Source organism: Nerophis lumbriciformis, linkage group LG12 (assembly GCF_033978685.3).
Source record: "Nerophis lumbriciformis linkage group LG12, RoL_Nlum_v2.1, whole genome shotgun sequence".
Lineage (NCBI taxonomy): Eukaryota > Metazoa > Chordata > Actinopteri > Syngnathiformes > Syngnathidae > Nerophis > Nerophis lumbriciformis.
Window position 1 is genome coordinate 3647449 of NC_084559.2, and position 21911 is coordinate 3669359.

A 21911-nucleotide genomic window follows, 5' to 3' on the forward strand; every position below is an offset into this window, starting at 1 on the left:
AAATTGTTTTACCTTGAAAATATTGTTTACCTTAAAAAGCATTTTTTACCTTTAAAGCAGTTTTTGCCCTGAAAATCAACTTTTACCTTGAAAATCATTTTTTACCTTGAAAATCATTTATTACCTTGAAAAAAAAATGTTTTACCTTGAAAATCATTACTATCTTGAAAATCATTTTTTACCTTGAAAATCAGTTTTTGCCTTGAAAAAAATGGTTTTACCTTGAAAATCTACTTTTACCTTGAAGGCAGGGAGACCCTATTGTTGTTTTGATTAGTTATTTTCGTGTTGCTTTTTTTACAGCGAGTTGTTTAAACTGTGCAGTTGCTCTAATAGCAGCCCCTGCATGCAAGCCTTCATGTAGACAAACTCAGTTTTCATTTGCATACGAGCCACAGGTGTGAAGGCTTCACTTGGTTACAGGGGTCGCTGCGTCGTGTTAGCCGAGGGTAATTACATCTGGTCCTGTCGCCACGTTATGACACAGACACCCATCACTAAAAGGGTCCACTTTGTTGGTGCTTCAAACATGAGTTTAATGTCCAAAAAATGCAGGGAATACACGAACCAGAAACCAGGAAACAGGCAAACTTGAGACAGCAAACAAGAACCAGGACACAGGCAAACTTGAGACAGCAAACAGGAAACAGGCAAACTTGAGACAGCAAACAGGAAACAGGCAAACTTGAGACAGCAAACAGGAACCAGGAAACAGGCAAACTTGAGACAGCAAACAGGAACCAGGAAACAGGCAAACTTGAGACAGCAAACAGGAACCAGGAAAAAGGCAAAGCTGAGACAGCAATCAGGATCCAGGAAAAAGGCAAAGTTGAGACAGCAAACAGGAAACAGGCAAACTTGAGACAGCAAACAGGAACCAGGAAACAGGCAAACTTGAGACAGCAAACAGGAACCAGGAAACAGGCAAATTTGAGATAGCAAACAGGAACCAGGAAAAAGGCAAAGTTGAGACAGCAAACAGGAAACAAGCAAGCTTGAGACAGCAAACAGGAACCAGGAAACGGGCAAACCTGAGACAGCACACAGGAAACAGGCAAAGTTGAGACAGCAAACAGGAAACAGGCAAACTTGAGACAGCAAACAGGAACCAGGAAACAGGCAAACATGAGACAGCAAACAGGAACCAGCAAACAGGCAAACTCGAGACAGCAAACAAGAACCAGGAAACAGGCAAACTTGAGACAGGAACCAGGCAAACTTGAGACAGCAAACAGGAACCAGGAAACAGGCAATCTTGAGACATCAAACAGGAACCAGGAAACAGGCAAACTTGAGACAGCAAACAGGAACCAGGAAAAAGGCAAAGTTGAGACAGCAAACAGTAACCAGGAAAAAGGCAAAGTTGAGACAGCAAACAGGAAACAGGCAAACTCGAGACAGCAAACAGGAACCAGGAAAAGGCAAAGTTGAGACAGCAACCAGGAAACAGGCAAACTTGAGACAGCAAACGGGAACCAGGAAACGGGCAAACTTGAGACAGCACACAGGAAACAAGCAAACTTGAGACAGCAAACAGGAAACAGGCAAACTTGAGACAGCAAACAGAAACCAGGAAACAGGCAAGCTTGAGACAGCAAACATGCAAACTCGAGACAGCAAACAAGAACCAGGAAACAGGCAAACTTGAGACAGCAAACAGGAACCAGGCAAACTTGAGACAGCAAACAGGAACCAGGAAACAGGCAAACTTGAGAAAGGAACCAGGAAACAGGCAAACTTGAGACAGCAAAAAGGAACCAGGAAACAGGCAAACTTGAGACAGCAAACAGGGAACAGGAAACCAGGAACCGAGGAGAACTGGAGATAGCAAACAGTCTAAAGCGCTCAGCATACGGGATCAGCTCACAGCATACAGCTAGTAATACTCCAGCCCTGACCGGAGGGAGAGGCAGGTATAAATAGGAGCCTGATTGGCAACTGCCACCAGGTGTGCCAGGGTGCCAATCAGGGACAGGTGAGGGAAAACAGCTCTCAGGGGGACAAGCAGAAAACTGAACCAAAATAAGAGCTCTGACAGGAAATAAAACCCAAACAGAGCATAACCAAAACTGTCAGTGACAAGCCTGACATAATTTGCCTGATTGGCTGGACAGGACAGTTTAAAAAAAAAATAATAATAATTTTATTTATTTATTTTAAATAGATTTTTTTTGTTACAAAAAGGAAAATCTTTATTTTATTTTTTTTCCCACCCCTAATAAATGCCTTATTTCAACATTTCTGGTGTCATTTGGAACATGTCACTTTTTTTCTATATGAAAATAAATAGCAACTTTTAGCCAGCCAGTGTCATCCCCATGCAGGACCACTCGTGTGAGGGTGGAACTCTCTCTCTCTCTCTCCCTCCTGGGTGAGATTAAAAAGATGATGATCTGAATGTTTAGTAGAGTAATAGCACTTTAGATTGTGGCAAATTAACAAATGACTGCTTTGGTTTGAAGATAAGATGGCAAAACTTCAAACATGAAGCGACTCAGGGCCTCATTTACTAAATGTTTGTGTGTACTAAAACAACATGCAAACCTGATAGCACACGCTAAGCTGATCTACTAAATGTGTGCAAAGTGGATTGCACCGGTAAGTGAGCAGAATAATGCGTGCAATCATTTTTGCATCTCTGTCTTCATTAACATGCAAAATACTGTATATGCTGATGATAAAAACACCCACAATACTGGGAGGAAAAGATGCAAATATGAATATTTAGCACACACAATATGTTTTACCAACACTCACCACTGTTTTGCCAGCATTATTTTGCACTTTATTTAGCTCGTGTCAGAAGGACGTGCAAATTAACAGTGCCCCACACATTTTGGATGATCAGAAGTAAAAAATATATATTCAGTAACATCATTTTATAATTTTATTGCTGCTAGATGACGTAAGGGGCTGATTAAAATGGTGGAAATGGTGGAAGTTTGAAAAACGGCCAATTCATTTTGAATGGGAAAAATGTCCCGGAAAACCTGGATTTCTGGGAAATCTGGGAATTTTTGGAATTTGTCAAAGGAAAGCCCGCGATTCCCGAATAGGCCGACCAGTTTGAAGTTGGAACGGTTTGAATAGGTTGAAAAATGTGAGAATTGTGCAACTTGGAAAAATGTCCCATTCATTTCAATGGGAATTTCCTGGAAATTTGGGAATTTTGGGAAAAGCGAGGATTTTTTTTTTAATTATTAAGGAGCATAAATGTCCTGAATGAGCTGAATTGATTAGTGTTGGAATTGTTTAAATCGGGCAAGAAATGTTGAAGTAGTAAATGGTATTGGGGAATTTGGGGAAAATCGGGAATTTTTTGGAACTGGGAAAAAGGGTAGTTTGAAATTCCAGAATGGTGGAATGTGTTAAAGGTGGAATGGTTTGAATGGGTTGAAGAATGTGGAAATTGTGGAAGTTTGAAGGTGGTCCCATTCATTTCAATTGGAACTTCCTGGAAATTTGGGAATTTTGGGAAAAGAGGGATTAAAAAAAATTATTAAGAGCATGAATGTCCTGAATCAGCTGAATTGATTGGTGTTGGAATTGTTTAAATCGGGCAAGAAATGTTAAAGTTGGAAATTTGGGGATAATCTGGAATTTTTTGGAACTTGGAAAAAGGGTAGTTTGAATTTCCAGAATGGTGGAATGTGTTAAAAGTGGAATGGTTTGAATGGGTTGAAGAATGTGGGAATTGTGGAAGTTTGAAGGAGGTCCCATTCATTTCAATGGGAATTTCCCCAAAATCTGGGAATTTTAGGAAAAGCGGGAATTTTTTTGACAATGATAAAATAAACTTGAATGGTCTGAATGAGTTGAAATGGTTGGTAATATTGAGGTAGTAACAGGTTGATTTGAGAAATTGTATTACGGAATTCCTGGAATTTTGGGAAAACCGGGAATTTTTTCCAGTTCAAAAAATAACTTAGTTTTTTGTCCTGATTAAGAGGAATGTTTTGACGGTGGAACGGTTGAAATGCATTGAAAAATGTGGAAGGAGTAGTCGCCAGAAAAAAGGGTGGGAATAGAGCTCTGGAAAACCGGGAATTCTAGAAAATCCTGGAATTTTTTTGGAACATGGAAAAAAGGAAGTTTGAATTTCCAGAATGGTGGAATGTGTTTTACCAACACTCACCACTGTTGTGCCAGCATTATTTTGCACTTTATTCAGCACGTGTCAGAAGGACGGGCAAACTGACAGTCCCCCACACATTTTGGATGATCAGAAGTAAAAAAATATATTTTCAGTAACATCATTTTATAATGTTATTACTGCTATATGACGTAAGGGGCTGATTGAAATGGTGGAAGTTTGAAAAACGGCCAATTCATTTTGAATGGGAAAAATGTCCCGGAAAACCTGCATTTCTGGGAAATCTGGGAATTTTTGGAATTTGTCAAAGGAAAGCCCGCGATTCCCGAATAGCCAGACCAGTTTGAAGTTGGAACGGTTTGAATAGGTTGAAAAATGTGGGAATTGTGCAACTTGGAAAAATGTCCCATTCATTTCAATGGGAACTTCCTGGAAATTTGGGAATTTGGGGAAAAGCGGGATTTAAAAAAAAATATTAAGAGCATGAATGTCCTGAATGAGCTGAATTGATTGGTGTTAGAAATGTTTAAATCGGGCAAGAAATGTTGAAGTAGTAAATGGTATTGGGGAATTTGGGGAAAATATGGAATTTTTTGGAACTGGGAAAAAGGGTAGTTTGAAATTCCAGAATGGTGGAATGTGTTAAAGGTGGAATGGGTTGAAGAATGTGGGAATTGTGGAAGTTTGAAGAATTTCCCATTCATTTCAATGGGAATTTCCCAAAAATGTGGGAATTTCAGGAAAAGCGGGAATTTTTTTGAAAATGATAAAAGAAACTTGAATGGTCTGAATGAGTTGAAATGGTTGGTAATATTGAAGTAGTAACATGTTGAACTGAGAAATTGTATTATGGTATTCCTGGAATTTTGGGAAAACCGGGAATTTTTTCCAGTTAAAAAAATAACTTAGTTTTTTGTCCTGATTAGGAGGAATGTTTTGATGGTGGAACGGTTGAAATGCGTTGAAAAATGTGGAAGGAGTAGTCGCCAGAAAAAAGGGTCGGAATAGGGCTCTGGAAAACCGGGAATTCTAGAAAATCCTGGAATTTTTTTGAACTTGGAAAAAGAAAAGTTTGAATTTCCATAATGGTGGAATGTGTTTTACCAACACTCACCACTGTTGTGCCAGCATTATTTTTGCACTTTATTTAGCACGTGTCAGAAGGACGAGCAAACTGACAGTCCCCCACACATTTTGGATGATCAGAAGTAAAAAATATATTTTCAGTAACATCATTTTATAATGTTATTGCTGCTAGATGACAAAAGGGACTGATTAAAACAATTGTAATTGATACTTTTTGGTGTCCTTTAGTATTTTTTTAATGAGATTTGTTGATTTCACACAGAATACATATTACTAAAATATTTCTGATATGAAAAAAAAATAATGAAGTTTGTTTATTTCACATAGAATATACAGTTCAGGCCTTCTCATTCAATGGGTTTTCTTTATATTCATGACTATTTACATTGTAGATTGTCACTGAAGGCATCAAAACTATGAATGAACATGTGGAGTTATGTACTTAACAAAAAAAAAGTGAAATGTTTCTTCAAAAATAGCCACCATTTGCTCTAATTACTGATTTGCACACTCTTGGCATTCTCTCCATGAGCTTCAAGACCTGAAAGGGTTTTCACTTCACAGGTGGGCTTTTCCATTCATTCATTCATTTTTTTATTTATCTCCTTCATTGATGTGCATCTTTGATGGATAGACAATTAAACCTCAGCGACGAAACACACATTTACACACAGGATAAAGAAGGCTTTAAGCTCATCCAGAGAATGCCCAGAGTGTGCAAAGCCGTAAACAGAGCAAAGGGTGGCTATTTTGAAGAAACTAGAATATAAAACATGTTTTGAGTTATTTAACCTTTTTTTTTGTTAAGTACATAACTCCACATGTGTTCATTCATAGTTTTGTATATAATAATAATAATAGTCATGAAAATAAAGAAAACACATTGAATGAGGAGAAAGTGTGTACAAACTGTTGGTTTGTACTGTGTAGTAATCATTTTTATTATTTAAGTATGCATTTTTGGGGGTCTTGAGCAGAGTAAGGGCAGCCTTTCTTCAATGAGCACACCTTCGGTGGTAAAAAAATAAATAATAATAATAATAAAAAGTGGTGTCAGTGTAGATGCACTGCAGGACATACTTGCCAACCTTGAGACCTCCGATTTCGGGTGGGGGGGGCGTAGTCGGAGGGGGGCGTGGTTGGGGCGGGGGCGTGGTTAAGAGGGGAGGAGTATATTTACAGCTAGAATTCACCAAGTCAAGTATTTAATATATATGTATATATAAGAAATACTTGACTTTCAGTGAATTATAGCTATATATATATATATATATATATATATATATATATATATATATATATATATATATATATATATATATATATATATATTTATTTATTTTATTATATATGTATACATATATGTATTTAAATAAGAGAAATACTTGAATTTCAGTGTTAATTTATTTACACATATATACACACACATAACACTCATCTACTCATTGTTGAGTTAAGGGTTGAATTGTCCATCCTTGTTCTATTCTCTGTCACTATTTTTCTAACCATGCTGAACACCCTCTCTGATGATGCATTCGGCTTCGTCTCCGTGTTGTGTGCGCAGTTGTGCACTCTTTAAAAGCCGTAGATGTTATTGTCACATATGCATGTACAGTCGATGGCAGTATTGTCCTGTTTAAGAGTGTCACAACATTGCTGGTTACGGCATACGAACTGCTTTACGGTAGACGAAAACGTGACTGCTGTTGTTGTGTGTTGTTGCCGCGCTGGGAGGACGTTAATGAAACTGCCTAACAATAAACCCACATAAGAAACCAAGAACTCGCCCTCCATCATTCTACAGTTATAACGTGATTGGGCAGGCACGCTGTTTATATTGTGGGAAAGCGGACGTGAAAACAGGCTGTCGACACATCACTCAAGTCCGCCTGAATTTCGGGAGATTTTCGGGAGAAAATTTGTCCCGGGAGTTTTTCGGGAGAGGCGCTGAATTTCGGGAGTCTCCCGGAAAATCCGGGAGGGTTGGCAAGTATGCTGCAGGACTACTTCGAAAATGCCAATAAAAAAAAGTTGTACTTATCTTCTGCATGTTTGAAAATATAGCAAAATACCACAAGTTAGGAGCATGACAAGGGGGTAGCGGGGGGGTGTATATTGTAGCATCCCGGAAGAGTTAGTGCCGCAAGGGGTTCTGGGTATTTGTTCTGTTGTGTTACGGTGCGGATGTTCTCCCGAAATTCTTGTTTGGTGTGGGTTCACAGTGTGGCGCATATTTGTAACAGTGTTAAAGTTGTTTATACGGCCACCCTCAGTGTGACTTGTATGGCTGTTGACTAAGTATGGGTTGTATTCACTTGTGTGTGTGAAAAGACGTAGATATTATGTGATTAGGGCCGGCACGCAAAGGCAGTACCTTTAAGGTTTATTGGCGCTCTGTACTTCTCCCTTTAAAAAGTCATACATTTTACTTTTTGAAACCGATACCGATAAATTTCCGATATTACATTTTTAAAGCATTTTTCGGCCGATCATATCGGCAGTCCGATCTTATCGGACATCTCTAGTGACGTTACAGCGTTACCCATTGGATTGATTTTTTTCCGAACCACAACAGGTCCAACATCTTAACACAGTAGCTACATTTCACGAAGAATTTCATCCATTCACTAATCTAGAAACAAGCTGCAAGGTCGTTTATAATACGAGGGATATTAGCATTGACCTGATCATGCCTCGTACTTTCCAGTTCTCACTGCCTCTGAAGACAAAGCATATCAATGGCACTTTAATAGATGGGACACTCAGGAAATCTAATTAAGGTAACGATAATTCATCCATCGAATGTGCTCTATTTGCGAATAAAAAAGTCCATTGTGTTTCTTAAGGCTGTCACAGCACCAAATGTACGCTTTAGTATAACATAGATGACACTCATTTACGTTACTTACGGGGCTCAGGGAGAAATTGTCCATTTCGTACAGATAATTATTGTCATGTCTGTGTAATCATGTTTTGTTTTAGTCATGTTTTGTTTAGTTTCTGGCTTTTCACTCCCTTGTCTTGTTTCCATGATTACCCATTAGTTTCACCTGTTCCACGTTTGGCCTCATTGTGCACTCTTGTTTATCACCATAGCATCCCATTAGTTTTCACCTGTCACGTCACGCACCTGTTTCACGTTTTGAGTCACGCACCTGTTTTCGTTAATCATGTCTGTAGTATTTAAGTTCAGTGTTTTCAGTTTGTCTTGCTGGTGACATCCCCGCATTTATGCTTCTGCACACTCTCCACACCCTTATGACCCTTGATGCTCTTTTTTCATGCCGGTTCCATGCCAAGTAAGTTTTTGTTTATTAAGCCACAGTTAGTGTTTTTTGTTGTTGTTCATAGTTTATGCCTTTGTGCAAGTATTTGTTTTCATAGCCAAGTCGTTATCTCCGCCACTGTGCGCGCTTTTCGTTTGTACTTTTTTGTAGTTATAGTGTTTAAATAAATCATGTATTCCCCTTCAAGCCACATCTGGTCCAATTCACTTGCACCTCGGGAGAACAAACCAAGCCATGGTCCTAGTCGTGACAATTATACGCTAATTCAATCTTTGTGATTGCCTTGCTGGGGTAGGCATATGACGTCATCATCTAATTTACATAATTATCAATCAAGTACAAACCCCGTTTCCATATGAGTTGGGAAATTGTGTTAGATGTAAATATAAACGGAATACAATGATTTGCAAATCATTTTCCAACCCATATTCAGTTGAATATGCTACAAAGACAACATATTTGATGTTCACACTGATAAACTTCTTTTTTTTTTTTTTTGCAAATAATCATTAACTTTAGAATTTGATGCCAGAGAAGAAGAAAGAAGTTGGAAAAAGTGGCAATAAATACTAATAAAGTTGGGGAATGCTCATCAATGTCACGACTTGGACTATGGCGTGGTTTGTTCTCCCGAGGTGCAAACGATTTGGACCATACGTGGCGTGAAGGGGAATACATGATTTATTTAAACACTGTAACTACAAAAAAAAAGGATCAAACAAAAGGCGCGCACAGGGGCGGAGGTACAAAACTAGACTATAAACACAGAACTTGCACAAAGGCAGAAACTATGAACAACAAAAAAAAAACACTAACTGTGGCTTAATAAACAAAAACTTACTTGGCATGGAACCGGCATGAAAAAAGAGCAGCAAGGATCATAAGCGTGTGGAGAGTGTGCAGAAGCATAAATGTGGGGATGTCACCAGAAAGACAAACTGAAAACACTGAACTTAAATACTACAGACATGATTAACGAAAACAGGTGCGTGACTCAAAACGTGAAACAGGTGCGTGACGTGACAGGTGAAAACTAATGGGTTGCTATGGTGATAAACAAGAGTGCACAATGAGTCCAAACGTGAAACAGGTGAAACTAATGGGTAACTATTGAAACAAGACCAGGGAGTGAAAAGCCAGAAACTAAAGAGTCCAATAACTAAACAAAACATGACTATAACAAAACATGATTACACCGACATGACAATCAAACACTTATTTGGAACATCCCACAGGTGAACAGGCAAATTGGGAACAGGTGGGTGCCATGATTGGGTATAAAAGCAGCTTCCGTGAAATGCTCAGTCATTCACAAACAAGGAAGGGGCGAGGGTCACCACTTTGTCAACAAATGCGTGAGCAAATTGTTGAACAGTTTAAGAAAAACCTTTCTCAACCAGCTATTGCAAGAAATTTAGGGATTTCACCATCTACGGTCCGTAATATCATCAAAGGGTTCAGAGAATCTGGAGAAATCGCTGCGCGTAAGCGGCAAGGCTGAAAACCAACATTGAATGTGTAAAGGATATCACCACAGGAGCTCAGGAACACCTCAGTAAACCACCGTCAGTAACTACATCTGTAAGTGCGAGTTAAATCTCTACTATGCAAAGCGAACACCATTTTATCAACAACACCCAGAAAATGTATTTGCAACAACTTTCTCTGTTCATATTGGACACTTTCAGAGACTTAGAGGAAAACATGTACAATATTATTCTTTTTAAAACAGATGACAAACAAATGGACTTTTGCTGTTTTATTTTCAATAAAACAATAGAAAATACGTACTCATGTAGTAGTACAGTGTCAAGACTAGGACTTTGACGTGGTTTGTTCTCCCGTGGTGCAAATTAACATTTGGACCAGACATGGCGTGAAGGTGAAGACATTATTTATTTTACACTAACAAAAGAACAAAAGGCGCGCTCAAGGCGGATGTACAAACTCGACTAACGAAAACAAAAGACTTGCACGGGGGCAAAAAACTATGAACAACAAAAAACACTAACTGTGGCAATAATAAACAAAACTTACCTGGCATGGACATGAAGTGCGCAGAGGTGGACAGAGTGTGACATGGGCATGAATACGGGGATGTCGTCAGGACGAACAACAGAAAATGAATGAACTTAAATACTATGGACATGATTAGTGAAAACAGGTGCGTGACTCAAAACGTGAAACAGGTGCGTGACGTGACAGGTGAAAACTAATGGTTGCTATGGTGACAAACAAGAGTGCACAATGAGTCCAAACGTGGAACAGGTGAAACTAATGGGTAATCATGCAAACAAGACAAGGGAGTGAAAAGCCAGAAACTAAACAAAACATGACTTAAAACAAAACATGATTACACAGACATGACATACAGTTATTAGTGAGAATATACTTATTTTAAGGTGTTTTTGGGTTCATTGAGGTTCGCTAATTTTACTTGTTTTCTTGTTCCATTGGCAGATAATTTTGCTTAGTTCAAATAAAATACCTCTCATTTTTGTTTTTTCTTGTTTTTGAACACTGACTTTTTGCAGTATTATGAATAATGTATGGAAGTATGGAACATTAATACTGGTGATCGTTACAGCTTGACACCGCATTCGTCAAACTACTGTATTCCCGTTGAAGAAAAGCCTTTCTTTTATTTCCTGCGGGGAAATAAGTGAAATTGTTTATTCTGCTGGGAAAAAAAAAACTATATTCCAAATAAATCTTTTTTGAATGCATAATGCAACGGGGGGACGAATGATTTGAAAGCGAGAAGAGTGAGACAACAAGGTGACACGACAGAGAGATGAGACTGGATAATGAAAGCTAAACATTCTTTCTCTTTCCTTGTCCCCACCACTATTGTATCTGTATGCGAGGCAGGGAGTAAATGTGGATGCGCTTACATTTTCTAATGGAACCCAAATTCCGCTGATGGGGAACTGTGCACGGACATTTTGTCATTTACTCCTAATCTTTTTTAGATTGTTTTTGTCTGCCTTGGAGAAGGAAATCCTCAAGTCCCCTATGAGTTTGACAGCCCTGATCAAATTCACATTAATGCCAAGGCCAGCATCCAGTTATTACAGCCAGTGATAGCTAATTAAATTAACAAGACTCAATTAAGGCCGTATATTAAAATGTGATCTGTTTCTGGATCCCTAATAATGAACGGATTAATTGTACCTTTTAACATTTCAAAGTTTTTCTCTTCTTGTAATTATGCTTCCAAATTGGACTCTAACACTAATATACAGGAGTAGTAAAAATATGGGTAATATTCACCACTAATTAGTTGCATATTAACATGCAAATTAGTAACATATTGGCTCATAATTAGTCATTATTAAGTACTTATTAATGCCTTATTCTGCATTATACAACTAGTACGCCATTAACTAAGAGTTAACTAACCCTAACCCTTGTTGCTTATTAGTAACCCTAACCCTTATATGTTCCCCTAGTGTCCAAATAACTCTAAATTAAGTATTTGTTACTTTAATAAGCAACTAATAAATGGTGAATATGTTCCCCATACTAAAGTGTTATACAGGAGTAGTAAAAATATGGGTAACACTTTAGTATGGGGAACATATTCACCATTAATTAGTTGCATATTAACATGCAAGTTAGTAACATTTTTGGCTTTTAATTAGTCATTATTAAGAACTTATTAATGCCCTATTCTGCATGGCCTTATTATACAACTAGAAAGCCATTAACTAAGAGTTAACTAACCCTAATCCTTATTGCTTATTAGTAACCCTAACCGCAACCCCAACCCTAATCCTAACCCTAACCCTAACCCTTATATGTTCCCCTAGTGTCCAAATAACTCAAAATTAAGTATTTGTTACTTTAATAAGCAACTAATTAATGGTGAATATGTTCCCCATACTAAAGTGTTATACAGAAGTAGTAAAAATATGGGTAACACTTTAGTATGGGGAACATATTCACCATTACTTAGTTGCATATTAACATGCAAATTAGTAACATATTGGCTCTTAATTAGTCATTATGAAGAACTTATTAATGCCTTATTCTGCATGGCCTTATTATAAAACTAGTACGCTATTAACTAGGAGTTAACTAACCCCAACCCTAACCATTGTTGCTTATTAGTAACCCTAACCCTAACCCCAACTCTAAAGCTAATCCTTATATGTTCCCCTAGTGTCCAAATAACTCTAAACTAAGTCTTTGTTACTTTAATAAGCCATTCATTAATGGTGAATATGTTCCCCACACTAAAGTGTTATACAGGAGTAGTAAACATATGGGTAACACTTTAATATGGGGAACATATTCACCATTAATTAGTTGCATATTAACATGCAAATTAGTGAAATATTGGCTCTTAATTAGTCATTAATAAGTACTTATGAATGCCTTATTCAGCATGGCCTTATTATACAACTAGTAAGCCATTAACTAAGAGTTAACTAACCCTAACCCTTATTGCTTATTAGTAACCCTTACCCTAACCCTTATATGTTCCCCTAGTGTCCAAATAACTCAAAATTAAGTCTTTGTTATTTTAATAAGCAACTAATTAATGGTGAATATGTTCCCCATACTAAAGTGCGACCCATATTTTTACTACTCCTGTTAGGGTTAGGGTTGGGGTCGGGGTTAGGGTTACTTATAAGCAATAAGGGTTAGGGTTAGTTAACTCTTAGTTAATGGCTTACTAGTTGTATAATAAGGCCATGCAGAATAAGGCATTAATAAGTACTTAATAATGACTAATTAAGAGCCAATAATGTTACTAATTTGCATGTTAATATGCATTTAATTAATGAGGAATATGTTCCCCATACTAAAGTGTTACCCATATTTTTACTACTCCTGTATAACACTTTAGTATGGGTAACATATTCACCATTAATTAGTTGCTTATTAAAGTAACAAATACTTAATTCAATAAGGGTTAGGGTTAGGGTTAGGGTTACTAATAAGCAATAAGGGTTAGGGTAAGGGTTAGGGTTAGTTAACTCTTAGTTAATGGCTTTCTAGTTGTATAATAAGGCCATGCAGAATAAGGCATTAATAAGTACTTAATACTGACTAATTAAGAGCCAATAATGTTACTAATTTGCATGTTAATATGCAACTAATTAATGGTGAATATGTTCCCCATACTAAAGTGTTACCCATATTTTTACTACTTCTGTATAACACTTTAGTATGGGGAACATATTCACCATTAATTAATTGCTTATTAAAGTAACAATGACTTAATTTAGAGTTATTTGGACACTAGGGGAACATATAAGGGTAAGGTTTAGGGTTAGGGTTACTAATAAGCAATAAGGGTTAGGGTAAGGATTAGGGTTAGTTAACTCTTAGTTAATGGCTTACTAGTTGTATAATAAGGCCATTCAGAATAAGGCATTAATAAGTTCTTCATAATGACTAATTAAGAGCCAATATGTTACTAATTTGCATGTTAATATGCGACTAATTAATGGTGAATATGTTCCCCATACTAAAGTGTTACCTATATTTTTACTACGCCTGTATAACACTCTAGTATGGGGAACATATTCACCATTAATGAATGGCTTATAAAAGTAACAAAGACTTTATTTAGAGTTATTTGGACACTAGGGTAATATATAAGAGTTAGGGTTAGGGTTACTAATAAGCAATAAGGATTACATCACGACACTGCAATATGCAAGTTAACATTGTTTAAGTGGTGCTTTGTGTGGCGGGCTGTGCGTTTCCTACCTGGGTCTTCAGGGATCAATGTTTACCTCTCAAAATACCATAGTTGATGTCACGAAGGCGGTGTACACCCTGGACAAGTCGCCACCTCATCGCAGGGCCAACACAGATAGACAGACAACATTCACTGCCTGTAAATATAAAGTATAATTAAAGCTGCAAGCAGCGATGGATGGGACCGACTTTGACGGCACATAAAATCCAAACCGGAGCAGTAATTAAAACTCTTTGGTCAACTTTTAATCAGAAGGGTTCAATCTCTCTCCTGTGCTAGTTTGAAGCCGACACGACAAACACGCTCAGAGGAGATAATGTTTGAAAAAAGGTGACCGGTTTTTACAAAACTTTCGTTTTGAAGGGGGAATTGCAAACTTCCTGTTGATTTTTGCTGGGGGTTGTCAATATATGAAATGTAGGTCTAAGTCAGACCTACATTAAGATTTTTGTTCATGTCTCTAAGACATTCCTACTGGAAGTTACAGGCAGTTTTGTATGAGTTTTCTTCCTAGGAGCAGTTGTGTCTGTGTTTTCTTCCTAGGGGGCGCTAGAGCGCAATTTTGAGTTTTGGGGTTTGGATTTTTTATTAGATGGCAATTTTCACCAGTCCTGATGTGTGTGTCAAATATGTTGAGTTTTAAAGCATGTTAAGGGGGTCAAATTACAGTTCAAAGAGGCGACGGAATAATAATAATAATTAAAGCTGCAAGCAGCGTTGGTCGGGCCCGCGTATTTGGCAGGTGCTAGTCCTAAGTGTCCCAATACTTTTGTTCAGTTTTCGTCATAAGTGTCCCAATACTTTTGTCTACTTTTAGTCCGAATTCTCCCAATACTTTTGTTTAGTGTACCTACCTTGTCTGCATTGTGTGGGCACGCTGGTGCTTCCTGCTTTTAAGCAGCCTTCTTGAAAAAACAGCAGCATCAGCGCAGCGGCTCTTTGAAGGGTCATAAAATCAAAACCGCAGCCGGTATTAAAACTCTTTCGATAACTTTTAATCAAAAGGGTTCAATCTCTCTCCTGTGTTAGTTTGAAGCCGAAACAACAAACACGCTCAGAGGAGATAACGTTTGAAGAAAGGTGACCGGTTTTTACAAAAATGTTGTGTTGAAGGGGGAATAGCAAGCTTCTTGTAGATTTTTGCTGGGGGTTGTCAATTTATGAAATGTAGGTCTAAGTGAGACCTACGGAGAGGATTTTTGTTTCATGTCTCTCCGACCTTCCCAGTGGGAGTTACAGGCAGTTTTGTCATTTTTTTCTCCCGAGGAGCAGTTTTTTCTCCGTTTTATTCAAAAATTGCTCTAGAGCGCAATTTTTAAATTTGGGGTTAGGTTTTTTTTATTAGATCACAATTTTTGCCAGTCCTGATGTGTGCGTTCAGTTTGGTGAGTTTTGAAGCGTGTTAAAGGGGTCAAATTACAGCTCAAAGAGGCAAAAGTGACTGTTTTTAGTACTTTTTTGTCTTGAAGGGGGAATTGCCAACTTCCTGTTGATTTCTGCCCAATGATATACAATTATGAAAACTAGGTCTAAGTCAGACCTACATAGAGGTTTTTGTTTCATGTTTCTCCGATATTCCTAGTGGGAGATATAGGCAGTCTAGTTGTTTTTTTTCCTAGGGGGCGCTAGAGCGCAATTTTGAGTTTTGGGGTTCGGTTTTTTATTAAAAGACAATTTTCGCAGGTCCTGATGGGTGGGTCAAATTAGTGCTCAAAGAGGCGGCGGAAGAATAATAAGAAAGAAAGAATAAAACCTTACAAATTCAATAGGTCCTTATGTCCCATTGCATAAGGACTCCCTGTGGGAGTCCTTATGCAATGGGCCATGCGGGCCCTAATAAAACGCACGAAATACAATAGGGTCCTGTGTCCCAAAGGGACATTGCGGTCCCTAAATATACTGTATGTTGTTCCCCTTTATATGCATTTTTCACCCCAAAAAAACGTTGCCTTCTTCTTATTTGACACGCCATTGCTCAAACTGCGAGAACTACTAGTCCGTGTTTTGTCTTTCTTCCAATTCTTTATATAAAAGCTGATCATGGCAGCGTAGGTTGAATGTAGGCTTGGTTGGTGGAGGATGATGTGGACGGCAGTTAAAAAGTAGAATTACTGTCCATCTGTGAGTTGTGTAAGACGCAAGAAATGAGCGTTTAGCTGGAGTTAGGTGGATAATACCAAGTGGGTGACACGTTGTGAGAGTTTGCCAGGCTTAGTGGTGTGAAGAAGCAAGGACATAGACCAGTTTTTTGGACAATAACAGTGTGACATGTTCCCTCAGCTAAACAAATGTGGTGTCAAATCACTGCAAAAAGTCAGTGTTCAAAAACCAAAAAAATAATAATAATAAATTAGGAGTATTTTATTTGAAATAAGCAAAATTATCTGCCAATAGAACAAGAAAATTCGGCTTGTCAAGACTTTCCAAAACAAGTAAAATTATCAATGAACCCAAAAATACCTTAAAATAAGTATATTCTCACTAAAAACAAGTGCACTTGGTAGAAAAAACAAATATGAGACCTTTTTGCTCAATATGTTGAAAAATATTCTTAAATGAAGTAAATGCTAGTGCCATTATCTTTACATAATGATATGCGCTCGGCATTACATTTTTTTAAACCAGCAAACTTATACTAAAAACTAATTTATTGTTCTTAATGGAAAGGCAACAAGGCAACCGCTTGTTACTCTCGGGGTCTCCTAGCCGCTCAGGCAAATCATATTGTCTAAAAATGCATTTTTCCATGGATAACATGACATCATCGTGCCAAGTGCGTGCTCTTTCAGTCAATTAGTGCGCAAGGAAAATATATATATATATATATATATATATATATATATATATATATATATATATATATATATATATATATATATATATATATATATATATATTATATAATATATGTATCTATGTATATGTATATGTATATGTATGTATATGTATATATATATATATATATATACATATATATATATATATATATATATATATGTGTGTACCCAGCCTTCCGCCCGAATGCAGCTGAGATAGGCTCCAGCACCCCCCGAGACCCCAAAAGGGACAAGCGGTAGAAAATGGATGGATGGATGGATATATATATATATATATATATATATATATATATATATATATATATATATATATATATATATATATATACATACATACATATATATACATATATATATATATATATATATATATATATATATATATATATATATATATATATATATATATATATGTCTTAATAAGGTTATCCAAAAAATAGTGCTCGATACCGTAGTAGAGCGCAATATATGTATGTGTGGGAAAAAAAAAATCACAAGACTATTTCATCTCTACAGGCCTGTTTCATGAGGGGGGGTACCCTCAATCATCAGGAGATTTTAATGGGAGCATTCGCATACCATGGTTTATATAGGGCACAGAGTGGGTGGGTACAGGCTGGCGTAGGGGCGTGGTGATTGGCTCATGTGTTACCTAGGAGGTGTTTCCGTCTATGGCGGCATGCTGTTACAATTTCGCTGCGCTTGTTGAGGGATGACAGGTCTGGACGGTAAATAATAAACAGTTTCTCTTTCAAGCATAGGTTGCATCTTTTATTACCACTATTGTAAGGTGTGCTGGATGCAAGAATTGTAAGGTTGAATATTCAATAACATGGCAAATTCTTGCATGTATGTATATATATATGTGTATATATATATATATATATATATATATATATATATATATATATATATATGTATGTATGTATATATGTGTGTGTATATATACATATATATATATATAATGTATGTTATATGTATATGTATATATATATATATATATATATATATATATATGTATATGTATATATATATATATATATATATATATATATATATATATATATATATATATATATATATATATATATATATATATATATATATATATATATATATATATATATATATATATATATATATGTATGTATGTACATCCCGGCCCCCGGATAAAAAAAATTTTATTGTAATTTTGAAGAATTTATCTGAATGTGCATGAACTATTTCTGTTCAAAATTGTTAGAAATGTTAAATGTTTAAATATTAACTGTACTGTGCCAACTGTACTACTATATGAGTACCTATTTTCTATTGTTTCATTGAAAATAAAACAGCAAAGTCCATTTGGCTGTCATCTGTTTTAATTATGAGACACAATTGTGTCAAAATCATGATTTTTTTTTTCATGCTTGAAATAAGAAATTATGACTTTAGAAAAGTAGTTTTATACTTGTGAGTGTTGATGACACAGCTTTGCAACACTTGATATTCTAGTTTCAAGCATGTTTTACTCAATATAGGTCATCAAATCTCAGCAACAAGCTGTAATATCTTACTGAGATCATTTAGGACCAAAACACTTAAAACAAGTAAAACACTCTTAACAGAAAATCTGCTTAGTGAGAAGAATGATCTTATCAGACAGAAAATAAGCAAATATCACCCTTATTTGAGATATTTCATCTTACTTAGATTGCAGTTTTTGCAGTGAAATGTCGAGTTATATGCTGTTCAAATCAATCAATCAATGTTTACTTATATAGCCCTAAATCACGAGTGTCTCAAAGGGCTGCACAAGCCACAACGACGACGACATCCTCGGCTCCGATCCCACATCAGGGCAAGGAAAAAACTCAACCCAATGGGATGACATGTGTTATGCAGACTATCCCCAACCACTTCCTTTGAGGTCATTGAAAGAAAAATAATGATTTATTTCCTACAAATGATGTTTCTTTGTTTATCCGTGCCAAAGACGTGTAGTGACAGGCAGAACAATGAAATGCTCTTCCACATGATGGTGCACAATAAACTGTGTATGCACCTCCTCTGCTCCTCACTGATGTGACACAAGAGAAACTAATAAACATTGTGAATACATTTACTATCCAAGACCTCAATTAATTGTAAGGGAATTGATACGGAAATTATAAACAATTGATCATTTCAAGTAGATAAAGAAAAATTAATGCAACCATATCGCACCAATTTCTCAAATCCCTTCACTGGCTTCCTGTTCCACTCAGGATCGAATACAAAGTCTCCCTACTAACCCATCAGTGCTAGCTCAAAGAACTACTCACACCCAAATCCTCCACACGACACCTCCGCTCCGAACAGGGTAACCTCCTCCAGACTCTGAGGACAGAGCTACGAACAATGGGGGACCGAGCTTTCTGCTCCGCCGCTCCCAGTCTGCGGAACGCTCTGCTCTCCCTGACCACCTGAGGGCACCACAGACTGTGAATGCTTTTAAAAAAGGCTTAAAAAAAACCCTTCTTTTAAAAAAACAAAACATTTTTTTAGATCCAATCCAATCCAATCCACTTTATGTATATAGCACATTTAAACAACAAAATGTTTCCAACAATATTAAACACAATTAAAAACAATATAAAATAAATATGATTAAAAACAATTTCAAAAGGGTAAAACCAATTAAAACAGTAAATAGAAAGCAACATTTTAAAAACACAGAGGACCACACAACTAGATGTATGCATACTAGTTCTAGCTATTAGGCTGTTCTAGTTTTTCATTTTTTTTTGTTTTTATTATCTTTTTTTAAATTGTGTTTATTTTTTATATTTTTTATTTTTTTATTTGAGTTGTTTGCTGTTTTTCTGTGTGTAGTGTTGAAAGTTATTGTCTTGCGCTCCTATTTTGGTGGCTTTTTCTCTTTTTTTTGGTATTTTCCTATAGCAGTTTAGTGTCTTCCTTTGAGCGATATTTCAGTTGTTTTTATCCTTCTTTGTGGGGAACTCTTTGAATGTCATGTCATGTTCCGATGTACATCCACAGTAAGTCTTTGCTGTCGTCCAGCATTCTGTTTTTGTCTACTTTGTAGCTAGTTCAGTTTTAGTTTCGTTCTGCATAGCCTTCCCGAAGCTTCAGTGCCTTTTCTTAGGGGGCACTCACCTTTTGTTTATTTTTGGTTTAAGCATTAGACGCCTTTTTACCTGCACGCTACCTCCCATTGTTTCCGATATCTACGGCTGCCACCTACTGATATGGAAGAGTATTACACGGTTACTCTGCCGAGCTCTAGACAGCACCGACACTTTTTAAAAAAGGCTTAAAAACTCTTCTTTTTAAAAAAAAAAAAATTTTTGTTATCTTTTTTTATTTTATTTTATTTTATTTATTTATTTATTTATTTATTTGTTTTTTATTTTTTTATTTTTTTAATACACTGTAGCACTTTGAGGTTGTTTGCTCAATGTAAAGGGCTTTTTACAAATAAAATATATTATTATTATTATTAAAATAGCAAAAATCGACAGTCATGCTGGTGTAACGAATGCATTTTAATTCTATGTTTTTGTATTCCTCAGATTCGTTGGACAGCATGGCCAAGTTTGGCATCCAGGGAGTGTTCAACTACAGCATGCTGACTCTGTCGGAGCACGAGAGAGTTTTGTACGTGGGTGCCCGCGAGGCGCTCTTTGCCTTGGACCCCAATGACATCAGCAAGCAGCTCAGACCACAGGTAACACCAACAACACCCGCACACACGTACTGCTTCGAAACTTTGCCAGCAAAGGACAAACATGACACAAACCTTCCTAATTGTTAAAAAGTTCACTGTTTAATATGTTTGTGTGTATGCTTCAATGATGAACATCGTTTTGTCCTACTCATTTGGGCGGTTCTTGAACTCACCATAGTGTGTGTGGACTGTGACGCAACACTTTGTTTACATGTCAAATCTTCCACTCCTTACTTTCTTGTGCCATGTTTAACTAAAAGACACCCATCCAACAAAACAACACCATCCATCCATCCATCAATTTTCTACCGCTTGTCCCTCTCAGGGTCACGGGGGTGCTGGAGCCTATCCCACCTATCCCTTAATACTGAAAACTGTATACACAGTATATATATGAATTGAAAATCTAAATCTACACCTGGATCGCCGCATCAGTCTTTCCCGTACAGTCATGTAATCGCAAACCACAAAACCAGTGAAGTTGGCACGTTGTGTAAATGGTAAATAAAAACAGAATACAATGATTTGCAAATTCTTTTCAACTTATATTCAATTGAATAGACTGCAAAGACAAGATACTTAACAGTTATTTTTTGCAAATACTACATATGTAAGTGCAAGTTAAAACTCCACTATGCAAGGCGAAAGCCGTTTATCAACAACACCCGGAAACGCCGACGTCTTCGCTGGGCCCGAGCTCATCTAAGATGGACTGATGCAAAGTGTAAAAGTGTTCTGTGGTCTGACGAGTCCACGTTTCAAATTGTTTTTGTCATGTCTGTGTAATCATGTTTTGTGTTAAGTCATGTTTTTGTTTAGTTATAGGACTCTTTAGTTTCTGTCTTTTCACTCCCTTGTCTTGTTTCCATGATTACCCCATTAGTTTCACCTGTTCCACGTTTGGACTCATTGTGCACTCTTGTTTGTCACCATAGCAACCTTTAGTTTTCACCTGTCACGTCACGCACCTGTTTCACGTTTTGAGTCACGCACCTGCTTTCACTAATCATGTCCATAGTATTTAAGTTCATTCATTTTCTGTTGTTCGTCCTGACGACCTCACACCACATTTATGCTCTGTCCATTTTTTCATGTCCATGTTCACGCTGCTCCTATTTTGTCCATGCCAAGTAAGTTTTCTTTATTCAAGCCATAGTTTGCAAGTTTTGTTTAATTGTTCATA

General features: G+C 36.9%; 1 protein-coding gene across 1 annotated transcript in view; it reads left to right on the forward strand.

Annotated features, from left to right (window-relative positions):
• The window catches only part of LOC133623021 (semaphorin-4C-like), a 441154-nt gene that overhangs the window by 314648 nt on the left and 104595 nt on the right, over positions 1-21911 (forward strand). Inside the window, exon 4 of the mRNA XM_061985929.2 lies at positions 20574-20728. Within this exon, the coding sequence (XP_061841913.1) occupies positions 20574-20728 (155 nt within the window). The remainder of the gene's footprint in view (positions 1-20573; positions 20729-21911) is intronic.